This window comes from Octopus sinensis, linkage group LG4, assembly GCF_006345805.1.
Source record: "Octopus sinensis linkage group LG4, ASM634580v1, whole genome shotgun sequence".
NCBI lineage: Eukaryota > Metazoa > Mollusca > Cephalopoda > Octopoda > Octopodidae > Octopus > Octopus sinensis.
In genome coordinates this window covers 134,150,061-134,170,414 of record NC_043000.1, presented here as the reverse complement: position 1 = coordinate 134,170,414, position 20,354 = coordinate 134,150,061, and the positions used below count along the sequence as shown (strand labels likewise).

The 20,354-nt window shown below is 33.4% G+C and overlaps 1 protein-coding gene across 24 annotated transcripts in view; it reads left to right on the top strand.

Annotated features, from left to right (window-relative positions):
- The window catches only part of LOC115211100 (rap guanine nucleotide exchange factor 6), a 508,151-nt gene that overhangs the window by 413,857 nt on the left and 73,940 nt on the right, over window positions 1-20,354 (top strand). For 22 of the 24 annotated variants that reach the window (XM_036502517.1, XM_029779996.2, XM_029779997.2 and 19 more), the window contains 3 exons: window positions 4,958-5,185; window positions 9,889-9,909; window positions 16,750-16,854. In XM_036502517.1, the coding sequence (XP_036358410.1) occupies window positions 4,958-5,185; window positions 9,889-9,909; window positions 16,750-16,854 (354 nt within the window). The remainder of the gene's footprint in view (window positions 1-4,957; window positions 5,186-9,888; window positions 9,910-16,749; window positions 16,855-20,354) is intronic. The other 2 variants (XM_036502519.1, XM_036502534.1) reach the window with 1 other exon arrangement.

Below are 20,354 nucleotides of genomic sequence, written 5' to 3'. Positions count from 1 at the left end.
TACACATCCCTTTGGCAGCAGTGTTTATGTTGCCCATGTACAATAACCTCACACAGCTTGGTGGTTTGATGTATGAAAAATGAAGTGCTTTACTTGAAAAATTTTTTGTGTCAAGGAGTGCATCTGACCAGATAAAAGTGCAGCATTATTAAAGAGATTTACATATCAACTTGGTCAATAGGTATATCTTCTGGTCATACTATCCTGGATGTGGCCTCATAGTTAGGATTAAAGGAAATAGGTAAACTATAGTTTTCATGTATTATGGAGATCAAGAAAAAAGAAGTGTAGTATGTACATATAAATATATACTATACCTTTCCTTTTGGTATAATATTGATCTAACTTTTTGTGTAAACACACCACTCCTTACTTTTGAAAAAATATTATATTACACATTTTCCTTCAATTAGTATTTTTTTCTCTTTAGACAATATTTACTGTTTTGTTATTTAGATTGATTTTAGCAAAATTTTAAGAACTTATCTTCTAACACTTCGACCCCTCTGTAAAGAAGTTTCAAATAACAAGCTATTCTTTTTCTTTACTGCCTGCAAGGGGCTACACACAAAGGGGACAAATAAAGACAGACAAACGGATTAAGTCGATTATATCGACCCCAGTGCGTAACTGGTACTTACTTAATCGACTCTGAAAGGCAAAGTCAACCTCGGTGGAATTTGAACTGAGAATGTAGCGGCAGACGAAACACCGCTAAGCATTTCACCCAGTGTACTAACGTTTCTGCCAGCTTGCCACCTTTCAAATAACAAGCTATTCTAACACATACAAACATCCTTCGTAAAGCGGTTGGCATTAGGAAGAGCATTCAGCTATAGAAACTATACCAAAGTAGACAAAGTTCTTCAGTTTGTTTGAATCTAATTATGTTATCCAACCCATATCAGCATGGCAGATGGACATTAATAATGATGATGCATATTCTTCAGATTTGATGTACAATCTAGTGTCTCTTTACAGACATTAGATGAGTAAAATACTTTTCTCACTACTCTCTTTCAAGTGGCTAAATCATTAAGCATTGAATTAATGATGACATTTTGAACTCACTTCACCTAATTTCTGAGTAGATACTCTATCTCTCCTCATCAGCATTTTCATCTGCTTTCTTTTAGAATTGAGGATTATGATGCTACATTTTGATAATTATGTTGTTGTTTTTTTTTAACAAGAATGTATTCTAAAAACATTTTTGCTTCATATTATATATATTAAACTGAACGAAGCTAATGCCTTTGTATTTTGTTAGGCAACGAGTTCTGCAAACACTAATATCAAACTAATGCTAGTTTGGGTTTACGATGCTTTGTTCCATCAAAAAGAGGTCAAACTTGTTGACAAGAATAGATAATTAGGTGAAATTAAAGTGCTTAAGAAATCAATCTTAATAATGTAGGTGTTGAAACAGTTATTGGAGTCTAGGCTCTTTGAATGAAATTGATTACAATCACCTATTCTCTACAGAACTAGTTTAATCTATCTCAGATTCAGTTAGAACATCAAGCTGTATTTGTCAGTTTACCTGCTGCTCCTACTTATTTTTCGCATGAAATGTCTTGCATTAATCTATTTTTCTTGGAGAGAAAAACAACTTAGGAAATCTATTGAACTTTATAGGATGGTTCAAAAATATTCACTTTACTATCCTTTCTTGTGTTGTAGCATTGAATGTATGTATCCTCATAACAATTACCATCATCATCAACACTACCATCATGACCTATAAATCATACCAATAGTCTCAATGACCAAGTGAAGAATTCTTGCAGAATAGAGATAATGATTTTTTTTCAAAACAGTTATTTCTGTCTTAATTTTCCTAAGTCCCTGGGTGTCTTGATCAACTATTTTGGTGTTTACCTTGCTGTTTTTATGACAATATGGATAACTTGTGCTTGCATTTTCCAGAGTTTTCATAGATCCTTGGTCAAGTTCATTTAATTACAAAATTTTTTTTTTGTTTCTTTTCTTTTGACTCTACCACATAGTATAGTGAAGAAGGTCTTTGGCGTTGAATAAATGTCTGCTGGTATTTGTTCCAACTCTTTATATTCTGTATTCAAATCCCATCAAAGCCAACTTTGCCTTTCATTTTCCTAGGGTTGATAAAACAAAGTACCAGTCTAAGTACCCTGATTGATTCTTCTACCACCTCTCTCTCATTCTTAGAATTTGTTGTTAGGAGGAGCCAGGGTGCCACTCATAGTGTCCTTTTCATCATAAAAGCACAACACTTCCTCTGTATTACAGTGGAAGAATCTCATTGCCAAGTTCTGGCAGAATACAGTACATAATGATGATTATGACTAAGTATATAGTAAACTTTTAATCTTGCACACTTTTGGCAATATTATGATTAATAACTGGTTTCCATTACTTTGTCCATTACTTAGAAATCCCCAAAGATCTTAAAACAATCACTTTTCAGTAATAACATCTGTCTGGCAATGGCACAGTTTTGAATTAAACTTTCCCATTAACCCCCAATGTATCATTGTTTTACATTTTTGTACCATCTTACTATATTCACACAATATCGTCATCATCATCATAAATCTGTTTTTCATGCTGGCATGGGTTGGGTGGTTTGACCAGAGCTGGTAAGGCCAAGGGCCGCACCTGGCTCCATTGTTTGTTCTGGCATGATCAGCATTTCTGTATGCAACTGTCTACAGCCATATGCATATTACCCTGCATTTATGCACCATTAGATATCAAATATTTTGTAGCATTGAAGCCCTTATCTTGCAAACCTATTGCCTAAGTCTGTCTAGCTATATCATATTGTCTTTTTAGGGTTATGTAAAATTATAATATCTTATGTGCTTTGTAAGGTATGGTTTTTAGGGAAATTGGGCCTGCTATTTCTAGCAGGTCAATTGGCTCATGATGGTGTTAAAAAAAAATTTAATTGCATGTCAAATTATTTTTTGTAAATATTTTTTGATGTCCTCATGTCTTGGTTTTCCAATTTAGTCTAAAGAAAAGATGTTTAAAGTAGCATTAATCCAGTGACTGCTTCAAATAAGTTCCAGGCAGCTTGTTTTCTAAGTTTAATCCTTGTATTCAAGTTAGATTATTTTAAATAATATTTAGATTCTTATGACTAAAGTGTGATGTTAAATCTGTCTTAATCAGTAAACGTCTAATGAGAAAAGGACACTGACCTCCTGTATTATTATAAAATTGGTTAAATCTGTCTGTAGTTATTGCTATTTTCTGCTGCAATCTAAAATAACCAAGGCTAAACACAAAAGTCTTGTGCTAAATTGAAACCTGGTTAAACCAGTGATTAACTTGAGGCATTTTACTATGAGCAATGTAACAAACCAACATTTTACGAGTGATTTTTTTTTAAATGAAGGCTACTGACAAATTATTATTTTCCTATTTAGTTCAATAACATAATTTGCACATGTATTGTTAATTATTGTTGAATTTATTTTCTGATCCATGTCCGGTACCATCATCACCATCTTTTTCATTTTTTTGCTATACAGATGTGGGTTGGAGAAATGTCTCCACAGTTCACACTAGTTTATATTTAGAGCTACTACTCTCTTAGACGGGTTGGCGAACCCTATCTTACTTGTCCTATCTATATTTGGCATGGTTTCTATGCCTGGAGACCTTCCTAATACTAACCATTTTACAGACTGTGGTGGATGTGATTTATTGTGGCACCAGCATTAGAGAGTGTGTCAAGTCCTTTGTTTGCTAACCCTTTGCACTTCCCACTGTACAGTAAGGAATTTGCTTCCCAACCATATGGTTTCAGACCCAGTCCCATTGTATGGTGCCTTGGGCAAGTATTTTCTACTATATTGCCCTGGGCCAACGAAAACTTTATGAATGAATTTGGTAGACGAAAACTGAAAAAATCCATCATATATGTGTGTGTTACTATCTTCTTGCTTGATATCATACAATAGTTATAAGTGAGTGTCACCACTGTGCAAGTGGTGTTATTTTTGTTTCCAGTCTTCCATGAAAACATGTCTGGTCAGGAGGGCGGGGGCAAATATTACCTCATTTGGAAACAAATGGTTGGTAACAAGAAGGGATTCTGTAGAAAATCTACCACATCAAAATTCTGTCTTAACCTTTGAAAGCATGTAAAAATGGGCATTAAAATGATGATGATGATGATTTTGTGTGTGTGTGTGTGTGTGTGTGTGTGTGTGAGAGAGAGAGAGAGAGAAAGAGATATTAATTTAATGTCCATTTTCCATCCTGGCATGGGTTGAACAGTTTGGTTGGATCTGGCAAGGCCAGGGGGCCACACTAGACTCCACTCTCTGTTGTGGCATGCTTTCTACAGCTGGATGCCCTTCTTAATGCCAACCACTCCACTGAGTGTACTGGATGTTTTTAACATTGCATCAGCACTGGTATTAATTCTGCTGTGGTAGATGGGTCTTCAAATTGTATCTGATGGAAAAATCAATACTATCGCCAGGTATTCATCTGTTATTTTTAGCTTTCTCTCACCTTTGTAGATTCATCATTTTGATAAATTTTAAATGGTAATTGGTGTTATTGTTTGTTGACAGATTTAATAAAGTTTTATTTTTAAATATCTTGAGCTGTAGTCAGGAATTTTTTTTTATTGTTGACAAAAACCTGATTTACTTGAAGACTAACCAGAGATTTCAGATGAATTTGTTTTAGTATTGGGGAAGCTTTGGACAGGAATATTTTCTTACCAGTTAAGTCATTCGATAGTTTAAATATTTCCTTGTTATCTTTCATCTCTGAATCATTTTTCCCCTCTCTTCCTCTTACATATTTAAATTTCCATATTAATATGCTACTCAGAGCTTCACCTAGATTGGTCAAAGTGTATGTATGTGTATGGGGTAGTGTTATTTACTGATAAGTGTTATTGTTTTTTATTTTTTTATTTTTCTAATATAACTAAATATCTTAATTTCAGATGGCTCCAGAATATTCCAACCATATCACTCGGCTGCCTGACCACTGTTTGAGAGAAAATTGGTTGAAGCGGAATTCTCGGGCAAGTGACACGTCAAGTGCATACTCTGGGTCAGATGTAATGCAATCCTCTATAGACGGGCAGGAAAATGTTGACCTCGAGTACAGCGGCCTGACAGAAAGCATGGTAGATTCTGATGAAGAAGAAGGTTATGGAGAATCTTCAGAGGTAAGACATTTTTTTTCCCTATTGAAATTATATTCATTTATTGTATTGTAGTTGTTTGTTGTTATTTTTTGTTTCAAAAACTGGAAAGATTTTACTGAAGAAGAAAAGACAACTAAGATCTAATGGAATAAAACATCCTCTGAAATGTAATTAAAAATTATATAGAAAGATTAATTAATTAATTAGTTGATTTTTGACTGTTCCTCTGAGCTATTAGATTTAGTGTATTATGTGTATGATTGTTGAAAATAAGTTAATTCAGACTGGTTGTTGTCCAAGCACCATGTATAAAATTAGGCATAAATGCATTTCATAAGCTAGATTTATACAAGAGTGTGTGTGTGTGTGTGTGTGTGTGTGTATATATATATACATATATATCTCTATATATAAATATATATATAAATTCAAATGCGTGGTCTGATTTCTGGTCAGTTGGAAGTCTCTTTGACGAAGAGTTTTCTGTTAATTTTTGTTTTCAGCATGTGTGTGTTTGTGTATTCAAGTTAGTGGAATGCGAAATTCACTACTACTTGATTTTGTTAAGCATAGGATATCACTGGTCAGCTTCCAAGCATATGTTTGTAGCTATTGTATTATGTCACACTGTTCTTGGAATTTGTTCTCTGTTATGTCTATTATACAAAGTAGAATTAAGTACATTGTTGTAGAATGTTACACAAATCTGGTACTAATACTAATTTGGGGGGTCTTAGGTTGTTATTATATAGTCATCTAGTTATCCACTGTATAGTCCTCTCTTTGTTGCTTTTGAACACAGACACACTGTTCAGACACTTACAAATACTTCATATACATGCAAACACGTACTGCTTGCACAAATAAATTAATTTGACAATACACTGTAAATATACACATAAATTTTGTTCGTTTGTGCCCACATCATTATTGTTTATCCTCTACATTTCCATGCATGGGCCACATGGAAGTTATTCAGGTAAATTTTCTGGCTGTGTGGTAAGTAGCTTGCTTACCAACCAGATGGTTCCAGGTTCAGTCCCACTGCGTGGCACCTTGGGCAAGTGTCTTCTATAGCCTCAGGCCGACCAAAGCCTTGTGAGTGGATTTTGTAGAAGGAAACTGAAATAAGCCTGTCGTACATATATATATATATATATATATATCTGTGTGTGTTTGTGTATCTGTGATTGCTCCCCACAACATCGCTTGACAACTGATGCTGGTGTGTTTATGTCCCCTTCACTTTGCGACTCAACAAGAGAGACCGATAGAATAAGTCCTGAGGTCGATTTGCTTGACTAAAGGCGGTGCTCCAGCATGGCCGCAGTCAAATGACTGAAACAAATAAAAGAATGCACATATACCCTTCCTGTTTCCAAGCAAGGTAATATTTCTCATGACTGGACATTTTCATGGAAAATAGCAAACAAATAACACTGCCTGTATGACAGTGACACTTGTTTACAACTTATGTAATGTCAAGACATGGAGGCAAGTGCATCCGCATGTACACAGAAATCTAGTCATAAGGCTTTTGATTGGCTTGGGCTATAGTTAGTAGAAGATACTTACCCAAAGTGTCATGTGGTGTGACTGAACCCAAGACCATGTAATTGGAAGACGAACTTCTTCACCACAATCACATATGCACTTACCATTCATGCACACACATACATTCAAGTACACATACACATTTATTCACTAACTCACAAAATTATGTTTGCTTAATTGTTGTCTGTTCTGAAGTTGCTGAATTTGTAACCAAACTACTTAAAATAATAGACTTCATTTTTAAAGCAGTTATATTCTTACCTATACCATATGCTTATAATTAATTTTTCTTTCTTCATACCAACCTACATCAGTCATAATATAAATAACATAGGAGCTAAGTGTATGGGAGAAATAAATTAAGGGGGTAAAAAAAATCATATGCTAGTAATTTTGCATTTTTGTTGACTTAAATAATTAGAAACTAAATTATTTTTTTCTGTATCTTCAGAGTTTTATTGTAATTCACTTCACCAAAATGGTATTTACTTTATTGCAAGGAAAACGTAATATTTAGTTTCTTTCTTAAATATTTTGTTGATTACATACACATATTGTTGTCACTATCGCATTGGCTGTGTTTGTCATCATCATTATCAGAGTCTTTATTTACTTTAAATAACACTCAAAATGTTCAATGTAATTAACTGGCTACGTTGTTGTTTTTCACTGTCAACTTAATTAGAATTAATAGGTGTAAGGTAACATTTAATTTACTTTTTTTCTTTGTAGCTCTTCAGCATTGTTACATCTTTGTTTTCTTCACAGCGTAGTCTTTTGCATTTAATTGTCTTCATTCAGAGCAACAAATTATAGGCTAGGGTTATGGCGTAACTGTTAGATTAGCTGTGGTAACACTAAAAGTAATAAAAGCCATGTATGTATTGTGTTACCTTGTGAAATACGACAGGATGTTGTTAGTGTGAATGTTGTTAGTTTGGTATTTCATTGCACAATGTTTTTGGTGTGAAAGTGTTAGTTTTGTATATTGTCGAATGTTGTTGGTGTGCAAGTATTACTAGTTTGGTGCTGCACCCCCCCCCCCTCCCCCGAGACAGAGAGAGAGTGTGTGAGAGATATTTGAGGACATATTTGGTAATTTAAGAAAATGACTTTAATCTAGCAAAAATCAGTTGTATTTCAGATTTCAAAAAAAATTTGTGCATATGTAGAAAAGCCTTGTTATAAGATTATTCTATGAATCTGCCTCCAGTTTCTCTTACTATTTTAATGCCGGACTGGAATCATTGACATCCCTGCACTAAATGGTCCTTATTCATTTTGGGCATCACCTGGATAGTAGTAGCCTTCAGTGAAGTAATGGTATTGTGGGGATGTTGATTAGTCTTCCTTTCTATTATTCTCCAAACATAGCAGCCCATTGAATTTAAATTTGGTGAGTTTGGAGGAGGGCACAAGTTTGGTCTAAATGAGCATAAAAATTGCCTGATGGCCATTCTTGAGTTATGTGGGCTTTGTGAAAAGATGCTGAGCCTTCTACTGTGTACTTTATCCATCCAGAATTTAACGACTGTATTCAGTAGCATTAATTCTAAGACCTCATAGAAAGATGTGAGATGGTATGACATGACCTTCATTTCTTGCCACTCCTAACACCATCACAATTGTTCAAAACAGTATACATAACTCTAGGACATCAGAAGGATCTGCATATTACCATATGCCATTTCTCCTGATAGACTGGGCCAAAGTTTTTCCCATCAGAGAAGAATCATGTTCATGAGAGTTCTTAACTTTGCTAAGTAACCACTTGGCAAGGATGAAATGGTTTTCCTGTGCCCTTGCAGACATGAACTGACTTCTCAGTACTTATGTTTTTCATTGAATGTCCTCATGCATCACAGCTATGGTAGTCCACTCTGACACCTGAAGTTCTTTGGTGATGACCCTCATTGATTTTCCAGGATCATCATCAATAATGTTTTAGATCTGTTGGATGAATTGTGATGTTCTTATAGTGTTTGAATGTTTAGAATGTTTTTTTTCTCTTTGATACAGTCAAAGCATTCCTACCAGAGGCTTCTAATTCCATCCAAATTTTGTGTATAAAGATCTTGCAACATCTAGAAAGTTGGCAATTTCTAAATCACTGTGTTCTGCATATATGGCATCAATGACTGCGTGTGTTTTCATTTCTTGTGTTAGCATTTTATCTCCCATGGGGGGATTTGAAATAAATAAAAACCTTTAAATTGGTTTGAAGAGAGTAATATACAAATAATTAAGTGTCCTCATATATCCCCTGCACTATATATATATATATATATATATATATATATATATTGTTGAGTTTAACTATAAATTTTATTTGGCTATGAAGAGTTACAGATGTGAAAGTGAACTTGAGAGTTAATTAGTTTCTCAGATAACACACTAGAAAATAATTACTTTCTATTGCCAGTTACTCTTAAGATGATTTATGATGGAAATATATCTAATGAACTATTTGGCAATTAATGCATTCAAGATAGTTGAGAATCAAGTAATATCTCTTTGTTTCTGGGAATTTGAACAAGAAAAGAAATCTAATTATGATTCTTGATAATTTTATTAACTCTCAGTTATTTTGGAGCTTCTTAAAAATAATGACAAATATAATATCAGAATTTTTTTTTTTTTTTAAATTCCAGTATTATAGAAGTAATTGTGTTTCAACTTGGTTTTTTTTTTTTTATGGGTTGCTAATTGTAAATTAAAAAAATCTGATATCAGTTCAGCCCTTGCCAGCATGGAAAGCAGATGTTGAAGGAGGAGGAGGAGAAGGATGATGGAAGTGATAATGATGTTGATAATGATTTGTATTGCTGGAATCTGGAATTTATTATAAATGACAACTTTTCTTTGTGACATTTTTATTTGTTGCTTCCAAACTACGTATTTGTTCTTTTAAATCAGCCATGGGTATCCTGTAGCTCATAGGACTTTCTGAATGGCACACTTAAAGAAAAATTACTTAAAATATATTTAGTAGTGTGGCCTGTCTAATGATGAGCCATGTCTCATGTAGACTACGTCTCCAAAAAAAAAAAAAAGGGTGCCTATGTCTGTTTTAAATGGTTATTTTCTCTTATTCTTTGTTTGTCTCTCATTCTCTCTGTCTTCATCAAAGAACCTGTTATGCATTCTATATTCTTTTTTTTCCCCTTCAGCGATTTGATCTTTTCCAGGAGGTGAGGTTTAGTTTTTTGTGTTTTGTCTTTTACACAATAAAAATGCAATATACCTTTCTGCTTGTTCTGCACTGTAACAAAACAAAAATGCCCCTCCCCCCACCAGTTTTCAATCTCAGTAGCACTGATTACATTTATGCTATTGTGTTTCTTGTTTGTGATTATATATATATATATATATATATATATAATATATATATATATATGTATGTATGTATGTATATGTAAGAACCCAGGTCATAAAAAACAGGCTCTAATATATTCCTCAATGGAGTGGGTATATTGATATTTATACTATACAGTATTGTAGATCCATTTCAGGTGATTTTTACCGAACAGTTTTGCAATTGAGATAGTGCCAAGATGGAAGATACTTTCCATACCAGCCCTTCTGATGAGTGCCATTTTAGGTTATCCCCTAATTTGTGTGTAAAACCAATTTGTAAAATCAAATCAGCCGAAGTGGATCTAGAATACTATATGTATATATATATATATATATATATATCTTTACTAAGTCTTAATGAAGATTGTACCTGTTAATAAAAGCCTTACATATAAGCAACAAAAAGAAGTAAACAACTGAAAATAAATATTAATTTGTTCCTCTTTATCTATATATTAGTTTGTGTTTTGTTATAGTACACTGTGTATTATTCCTCTGGTTCTCCTGATCATAATGGTGTTCTCTGGTTGTAGTTAGTTCTCATGTCCCTTGGCAAAACACTCTGTTCTAGTTGTATTATATCAGCATTGGGTATTTTAGATTGCCTTTCTATATATTCTCTCTTTTTGGTTTCCTTCTCTCTATACCCTACCTTTGTCTCATATTATTTTCCTTTTATCTTTCTTTCTCTCTCCTTTCACTTTCCTTTCTTTGGCACATTGTCTTGATTTCTTCTTGTTTTTTTTTTTTTATTTTCTCAAATCTGATTTTGTTATTCCATTGTTTTTTTTTCCTGTCTTTCCCTCATTTTTTTATCCAGTTTTCTCTCACTCCTTTTCCCCTCGTTCAACCCTTTCTTGCACTTTCTCCCTAGCATGTCCTACAACACGTAAGCCTAAACTGACTTATTGCATCCTGAAAGTTTGTTCTATTGCTGGCATCTTGAATACTTTCTCGTCCTTTGTAATGTGAAGCTGGTTGGATATTGTGATTCCTAACTGTTACAATAGTTTTACTGCCACCAGGTCTATATCACTACACCAATCACAATGATTTCATAATCATATTGTAGCCAACATAAAAGATAAAAAAAAAAAAGAAAACACTCATTTCTGTTCTAAACATTTACATAATTTTATGCAGGTATTTCAAATTACATTTCATGTGCACTTATGTTTAATATTTAAACATCTGAATTCAGTGGAGAGACAAAGAGGCACAGATATACTATCAAAGGCAGCGAGCTAGCAGAAATGTTAGCATGCCGGGTGAAATGCTTAGTGGTATTTCATCTGTAAAGGCGGCAAGCTGACAGAATTGTTAGCACGCTGGACGAAATGCTTAGCAGCATTTCGTCTGCCACTGCGTTCTGAGTTCAAATTCCGCCGAGGTCAACTTTGCCGTTCATCTTTTTGGATGTCGATTAAATAAGTACCAGTTACGCACTGGGGTCGATATAATCGACTTAATCCGTTTGTCTGTCCTGGTTTGTCCTCTCTGTGTTTAGCCCTTTGTGAGTAGTAAAGAAATAGGTATTTCGTCTGCCGTTACGTTCTGAGTTCAAATTCCGCCAAGGTCAACTTTGCCATTCAACCTTTCGGGGTCATACTGTGGTCGATCTAATCGACTGCTCCCCCGCCTCAAAAGTTTCAGGCCTTGTGCCTAGAGTAGGAAAGATATACTATCAAATGTACACACATATAACACTACTAAAATAAAATATGTCAGTAACTCAATAGAATAATAATAAAATAACTGTTTTATTTGAAAATGTTTTAAATTGGGGAAGTACTTTTTCTGTCAGTTAATTTTATAATCTTAAACAATCTTGATATTTAATTAATTAATTAAGAAATTAAGCATTTACTTATTCTTTAATGAGTTCTGCTGGCATGAAAATGGTCAGTGTCTTCAATTCTAATTTGACTTTTATGGATATTTCTCTCTTTCCTTTTCAGATTAAATTTCATTTTGTCACTCATAGTTACCACTTTCTATTAGTTATATTCATGACAAAGATTTTACTTTACTAATATAGATCTTTTTATGTATTTTTATATATCATGACTAACTTGTAAAACATGCACCACCAACACATATTTTAGGGTGTTCACTAAAGTTTTTGTCATAAGTGTCATGTTCTACTTAAAATCATGAATATATCCTGTTGTTGGCTAAGATTTCAGATGTCAGAATTGGTATGATGTTCACTATATGCTCGGAGCCTGTAATTCTATTTCAAGCCCAACCTTAGTTAATATAGTAATTTTTATTCTTCTGAGGTTGATTTCCTAATTGATTAATAGGAGTAGCTAACGAAGGAAGCTCATAAATACTTCATGATATTTCAAACATACAAAAGTTATGACACCATACAAACTTATTTTGTGTTTAGAATTTTAAAAATGTTTTAGGTTGATATTATTTCCTGGTGAATACCTGTAACAGTCATTTCTCCTTTTAACCCTTTAGCATTTAAACTGGCCATATCTGGCCAAAATATTCTACTTTTATGGTTCAAACTGGTCAGATCCAACATCTCACACCTACCCTACAATGTCATTGTAAAAATAAACAATCACATCACTGAGATCTTGAAGCCACAAAGTAATGCATGATTAATTCAAAACAATGTGGATAAATAAGCATTACATTTTGACAGAATAATCTAGATGCTAAAGGGTTAATAGATATTGTGATATGAAACCTTCATATTGTTGGTGAATTTAAAATATAGAGTTCATGTGAAATGATTCAAATCCAGTTCTGTAAACCATCAGGTTGCGTAATCAAGTTAACAAGTTTGAATTGTGATTCAGTATCAATTTTATATCTCTCTTTCTCTCTCTCACCCCTTTTCCCTAAAAGGTAATGAAAAATTAGGGATATGGACCTTCATGCCTTGCTGAAAGACAACTAGTTTTCAAAAGTAGTATAATTATTTAACTTCTCAAGTTAAAATATCTATGAACATGATACATTCCTTTCATCTGTCTGACTGTTTGTCTCTCTCTTTCTCTCACTTTCTGCTCTTCAATTTGCAAAATGGCTTTTTCAGTATTTCCTTGTCAACTATTCTTCAGGTATGTTACTGTTGAATAGTTTGCTTCTTTAAGAAGCACACATTCTCAGCCAAAACATATCAATTATTTTATTTTCACCATTGTTAGACAAGTGATTATTCATATTTTTTGATCAGACATTTATATAGCAATTTTCCCTACAAATTTCAATATTGGACCATTATTATACAACCCAGAACATGTTAACATTCTCTAATCATAACCCCATTTCTGTATATCCTTTAGTGGTATAATAAAGAAATATATTGTATTTGAACAAAGCTTAATGGAAAATATTAACATATATATAAATGCAGAAGCATTGAGAGATATATAATTATATCATTTATCAGTGTATTGCAAAGCAAATGCAACTATACATAAGAGCTTGTAAAATACTAAGTTAAAACTCTCTTGCATAGAAAAAAGGCTACCAGCAGGATTTGAACCATACATTTTCAGTGACCATGTCAGACATGCTAACCAACTGCACCAAAGTAACCTTTAAAAGAATTATTTACATGAAATAGGTTACTTCTTTCCATTCCACTTAGTGGTGTAGCCAATTTTGAAGGTAATAAATAAGCATTTGTAGGTTACTGGTACTTTATTAAATCTGGAATGTTGAAAAATAATTACAAGAAGATCTAAACCTAGTTATGTGATGAAGCTTGTTACCATATGGCTTGCTATCTTTGCAGCAAAACCACTGCAAAAGCTGCATTAAACAAACTATCTGTTCTATACAACTGAATCTAACAGTTTGTTCTTTGTTATGCACGTCATTCATTTGACACTTGACAATTAGTTGCAATCAAAATAGTGTCATGCCAGCTGCAAAGAACTAAGATTTTGAGATGAGGGTTACAATTCTCTCTTTAAACGAGGTGGAAGGAAACATGACAAAATCAAGTTTTAAGATCTCGGCTTATTTTAATAAGCAAATGTCAGATACAGCTTGTTATATGTTCTGCACTACAGTTTGCTATTTGATATTCTGTGTCATTTGTATAGCATAACTTTAATTGTATATAATGAGGCTTTGTTTGCCTTGTAGCCTTGATAGAATGTTACACTAATGGACTGAAATAAGTTGAAGTTTGCTGGCTCAAATACTTAAAACACTGTCATATTAATTAAAAGGCCATTTGATTTGCTCCAAGGGGAAACAAGTCAGAAGTGAATTTATCAAAAATAGCACCTGGATGCAGGTATACATATGTAAATAATTCTTTTAAAGTGTATATCCGTAGAAGAAACTAACAAATTTCATGAAAGCTAGAACACAGAAATAAACAAAACTCTAGATTTAAGCTTCCAATTTATTGGAAGAGAGCCCAAAGGTTACATTGGTGCAGTTGGTTAGCATGTCCAACATGGTCACTGAAAATGTATGGTTCAAATCCTGCTGGTAGCATTTTTTCTATGTAAGAGAGTTTTAACTTAGTATTTTACGAGCTCTTATGTATAGTTACATTTGCTTTGCAATACACTGATAAATGATATAATTATATATCTCTCAATGCTTCTGCATTTATATTTTATATGTAAAAATAAAAAGGCTTTAGCGTTTGATAGAGAAACTTAACTAAATAGAAATAGAAGTCAGGGTTCTTTCTTAGTAACGTTTAAAGTGAAATCTTTGTTCACTAAACTAATTTATTTCTTACAAGTGATTTAGAAAAATAATAAAGTTATTTATAGGTATATTAAGCTGGTATTTGAAATAGAGTAATTTACTTATTGAAACCTGATATTATTCTTTCAAGTAGGAATACAGATTTCAAACAAGATTTATACAGTCTCAGGTGTTTTGGATTGGAAAGAGTTAAAGTGGAAAGCAGTCAACTACATTAACAGCTCCAATAGCATACATCACATGTGCATTAACACACGCATACACACGCTCCCATTCACTTTGATCAGGTTCAAATAAAAGATTTCTATACCTTTCATTACATGCCTTAGAGTTATATCAGAATTTTATATTATGTATTCAAAAAGTTCCTATTTTCCAGTAATTTTCAGTCTACTAATACACACACCTTCATGTAATTTTGTGATGTGATTAGTTTTACTGAAAATTTTTTTGTTTTCAATAAGAATTCTTAGACTGACTAGCTAGTATGTATACAGTTGTTAATATGTTAGAAATTCCTTTTCCCTAGATTCTTTTCATGAATTCCATATGATTCAAAAAAATATTTCTAATAAAATACTATGCTTTTATTTGACTAGTTTTTCATTAATAATTTAGGAAATTCCATGTTGTACATGATTGCATGATCAGTTGGTTCTTTTTAGATTACTAGAATTATTTACTGACCTAATTATAATAACTTATTGATATATTTTGCCCTACTCTTACATTAGGAGTTCAGATATCCTCATGGCTGTATATGAACTGATAGTCAAATAACTAGGTGTTTACTACCTGATGCATTTCCTAATTATGATAACTATAATAATCAATATTTAATTACTGTTATGTACTAATTTGAAACTTGTAAGTATTACATTATTGATTGTGTTTTATCTGCATTCCTGATAGGAGGAAAAAAAAAGGTCCAGTAGCTGATTAGGGTTTAGTCAAAGAACTTGCAGTATACACGCAATTCAATAATATGAATTTTTGAGCTCTTTGGGCAAAACTTTAAAACTTTACCTGCATGAAAAGAATGACCATGCATTTAAGAAATTGGCATTACAATCCCATGGTTTCAATTTCACTATGTAGTGCCTTGGGCAAGGACCTTCTACTGTAGCCTCAGGTTGATCCAATCATTCATTTTAAGTGTAGCTGGGTTGATAGACACCATGCAGGTCTATCAGGTTCACCATGTTATTTGGGTAGTAGACTTTATTGGTGTCTGCTTTAACACCAACATATTGCTCTTGAGTACCTTTAGCGGAGTTGAATCTGTTGCAAGTATTTGAATCAGTTCTCTAGACTTAGGATAGCCAGTCATAGTTCCTCCCTTTACCCTTCATATTATTGAATCCTGTGAAATGTCATGGGCTCTGCTCTTCTTCCAAAACAGAAAAAGTCCCTATGTTTAAATTAGGTACTAAGGTAGGAACAGCTTATTAGCCCAGCAGTGATAACAGTTGGTCATGTTAGTCCTTTAGCATTCAAACTGGCCTTATCCAACCCAAATAGTCTACATGTTTTATGTTCAAGCTAGCCAGATTTGGCCTCTTACACCTATCCTACAATGTCATTCTTAAAATATATAATTACATTGTTGAAATCTCACAGCTACAAGGTAATACATGATTAATTCAAAACAATGTTAATAACTACTACATTTGACCAAGTAATCTGAATGCTAAAAGGTTAATGATAAACTGAGGGTCATTATCTTGATAATATTTAATTTCTATAGATTTCTCTATGTAGAGAGAACACAGACCAGAATGTAAACTTGAGTCATTTTATAATTTTCATATTAATTTTTCCCTCCTCATTTGTTTTTTCTAATTTTCAACTAATTTCCTTGTAGGATTTGGTGTCTTTGAGATTTTTTCAGACCATCTATTGTTAATTTCTTGATTTTGTTATTTTACAATTGTTAAATGGTCTTTTATATACTTTCTTGTTTTCTCTTCCAGCTCTATACAGCACGAGATATTGTATACGAGAGTCTGAAGAAAGATCCAGACAAGAGGACTGAAGATGATATTGAAACACTTTTGGATTTTATGAGACACTTTTCTGTAAATATTTCTTCCTTTTTTTTGTTCTTTTAATAATATACCAAAATAAAGATCTTTAATGAATAAGACAAGATAGAAATTTGAAGCAAATGATTTAAATTATTTATGCTTTGTAAATTATAAAAGCATAAAGTAAAACAAGAAAAGAATTTTCATTGTGCTTTTAGCAGCTGTGAAGCTAAAATGTTGAATTAATGATTGCAATATGATTAATATCCTTGTTATTATGTTGTCAAGATGTTGTTGCCCTCAGGCAAGAATAGTTTCACTGCATGTTTTTGTTAACCTGACTATTTCATTTCACCATTGAGAAGATAATTCAAATATTTATTCCAATAATTTATATGCAAATTTCCAGATCTACAAGTCTATTGAACTCTTAGATTATTTCAGCAGCACAGCCATTCTGCATTTCTTGACTCTGTGTGTATTTGTGTGTGTAAAAGCAGCAGATCTTTCAAGGATAGTCAGAGATAGTAAAAATATTTGGCTAAGTAAGATATGAGTTAACTGTATAGTCAGTCGGGTAATGTAGAAAAGTACTTTGCCTAATGATTGGCAGAGCAGCTGCATTGTCAACTGTTACAAGAGCCAAAAAGATTCTGTAGAAGGAAGCAACTAAGGAAGCACAAAATATATAGATCAGAAGCATCAAATTGATTGACTAACTTTAAACATGGCAGAACATCATAGCTCAGCTAATTAAGAGTGAATTAGATGACATACAACTTCGATTTGTACCAAGTTAGGGAGCCACTAATGCCTTCTTTTTAGCAAGACAACTGCAGGACAAGCCCTTAGCTAAAAGAAGACTTCTATAACTAGCATTTGTAGTCCTGAAGACCCTTGACAGAGTAGCATGCTTTGTAGTCTGGTAGCTGCTGCAAAAATTGTATGTAGATGAATGTCTTGCAGGAACTATGCAAGTATGCAGTTACTGTCAGCAAGATGAGTTAGCAATGAGATCAGTGAGCAATTTAACATACAGATTGGCGTTCATTAAGGTTCAGTTCTCAGCCCGTTCCTATTTATTATGGCTCTCAGAGCTATAAAAGAAGAATTAAACTGATTGTTGGTAGGAACTTCTAATGAAGAGTTAAAGTTAGCAAGAAAGAATACAGAACTCTATTGCTAAATGGTAAGTGATTCTTGATATGCAGAAAAGGTATATGAAGGCACTCTATACTATGAATCCTATGTAAACTGTGAGTGCATAAAAGTAATGGTAGGGTTATAGGAAACTGACAGAGAAGTAATACTTCATATGTAGTAGATGTATGAGGGTATACTCATGAAATTTTTGAAACTGCTCATAAAGCTCATTAATCCTTTCGTTACCATATTTATTTTGAGATGCTCTGTGTTTCTTTCAATTATTTTAAATATAACATAGAATTTAGTAAAATAACTTAGTCATCATTCAGCTAGTGTTAAGAACATAAATTGGGACTAAGGTTTGGTGGAAGATTTTAATTCAGAACTTATGAAAACAAGACATTTGTACTACAGAGCCACAGCCAGTTTCAGCCGGGTTGGTAACGAAAGGGTTAAAAGCATTTGAAAACTTCTGTTGCATAGGCAACCTAATCAGAAGTAAATGTTGTGAAAGTGTAGTAGCCAGAGTAAATACAGGGTGAAAACTGTTCAGGGAGTTACTAATTTTAATGGCGATATAGAACTTTACCCTTTATGTGAAAGATACTTTTGTATGAACTATGGTATTGCATGATAGCAAAACATAAATATTGAGAGTACAGAGGATTTGCTAAGGTGAGCTGTTGTGCTAGGTGTGTAATGTTAGCATGCGTGAATGAGGGATCACAGGTTAACTGAGAGGAAAACCAGATGTAAGGGGAATCAACTCTAATGTGCTAGTATGTTGATTGGGTGAAAAAGGTGTCAAGTATTCCAAACAATGTGGCCTGCAGGCATGTGACAAAGTGGCAAAAGCTGATTGTGGGATAATTAACGTCATCAAGGATATGATAAAGGACTACAGGTGGTGGGCTCTTTGCTAGGAATGTCGGTCTAACCCACTTACACTTGGAAAAATGGGTGTAAAATAACTAGGCTATATAGGCACCGGCATGTCTGTATGGTTAAGAAGCTTGTTTTGCCACCATGTGATTCCATGTTCAGTCTCACTGCATGGCATTTAAGTGTTTTTTATTATAGCCCTGGGCACAACCAATGCCTTGTAAGCATATGGAAACTGTGTGGAAGCCTGTTGTGTGTTTGTGTGTATGTATCCCTCCACCATTGCTTAACAGTTGGTGTTTTTTTTTTCCATTTTTACACCCCTATAACTTAGCTGTTCAGCAAGAGTGACTGAGAAAATGGGCAACAAATTTTTGTTTTAAAAGAAGTTCTGGGGTTGATTTGTTTGTCTAAACTTTTCAAGGCTGTGCCTCTGTATTGCCACAGTCCAATGACTGAAACAAGGAAAAGATAAAAAGTGTAATGTGTGTGTGTGTGCATGCATATGCATGTGCGTGCGCGCACACACACACACACACACACACACACACACACACACACACGAACTCTCTCTCTCTCGTAGTTTTATGAATAACTGAATTATGTATAATTAGCGCTTGCTTGATTTACTGCAGTATTCAGTATAGGGGTAAGATATACTTTTAAATTGCTGATTATTGCCAAGGATAAAGGCAGTGGGGTTGATTTATATAAAAAATATATTCAGATGGTATTAATCTTCCGTGTTATATTGAACACACATTCTCTTTCTATTTTAACATTTACAGCAGCGTTGTAGAAAAAAAACTGCACTTTCATTTTCAAGAACTCTTTGTAAGATTGTGTGAAACAGTTGCCAAAATTACATAAAACACATTGAAAAATTTTTTTTTTTCTTTGTGTATTTTCCTCTGATAATTGGTAGTTGTAGTAAATCTGTTTGAAAATCAATGATTTGACTTGATCACTTTGACCCGAGATTGGCATCCACCCAACTCATAGATTACACGTTTTCTATAAACGCCTGTTCCTGATTAACTATTTCTCAAAAATTCAAATCCATTTAAACAAATTATTACAGGTTCTTTGCTTTGTAACCACTACTCTCTGGGGCTTTTTAACAATCAAGACGAAAAATTCTTGTTAGTAATTAGCATATTTTATGAAATGGTGCCAATTTTCTTCAAAAAAAAGTAAATACTTTTGGTTCACTTACAACATATTAGAAAATAATTAGAAAGAAATTGAGAAGATTCCATTAATATAACTTGTCTTATTTGAGACTCTAATCCAACATTCTACATAGGCATGGCTGCGTGGTTAAGAAGCTCACTTCACAACCTTGTGGTTTAGAGTTCAGTCCCGCTGTGCAGCATATTGGACAAACATCTTGTACTATATCTCCAAGTTTATCAATGCCTTGAGGGAATTCGGTAAATGGAAACTGTATAGAAGCTTGTGTGTGTGTGTGTGCGCGCGTGCGCATCTATATAATATGTCTCTGTGTGTTTACATGTGGGTAT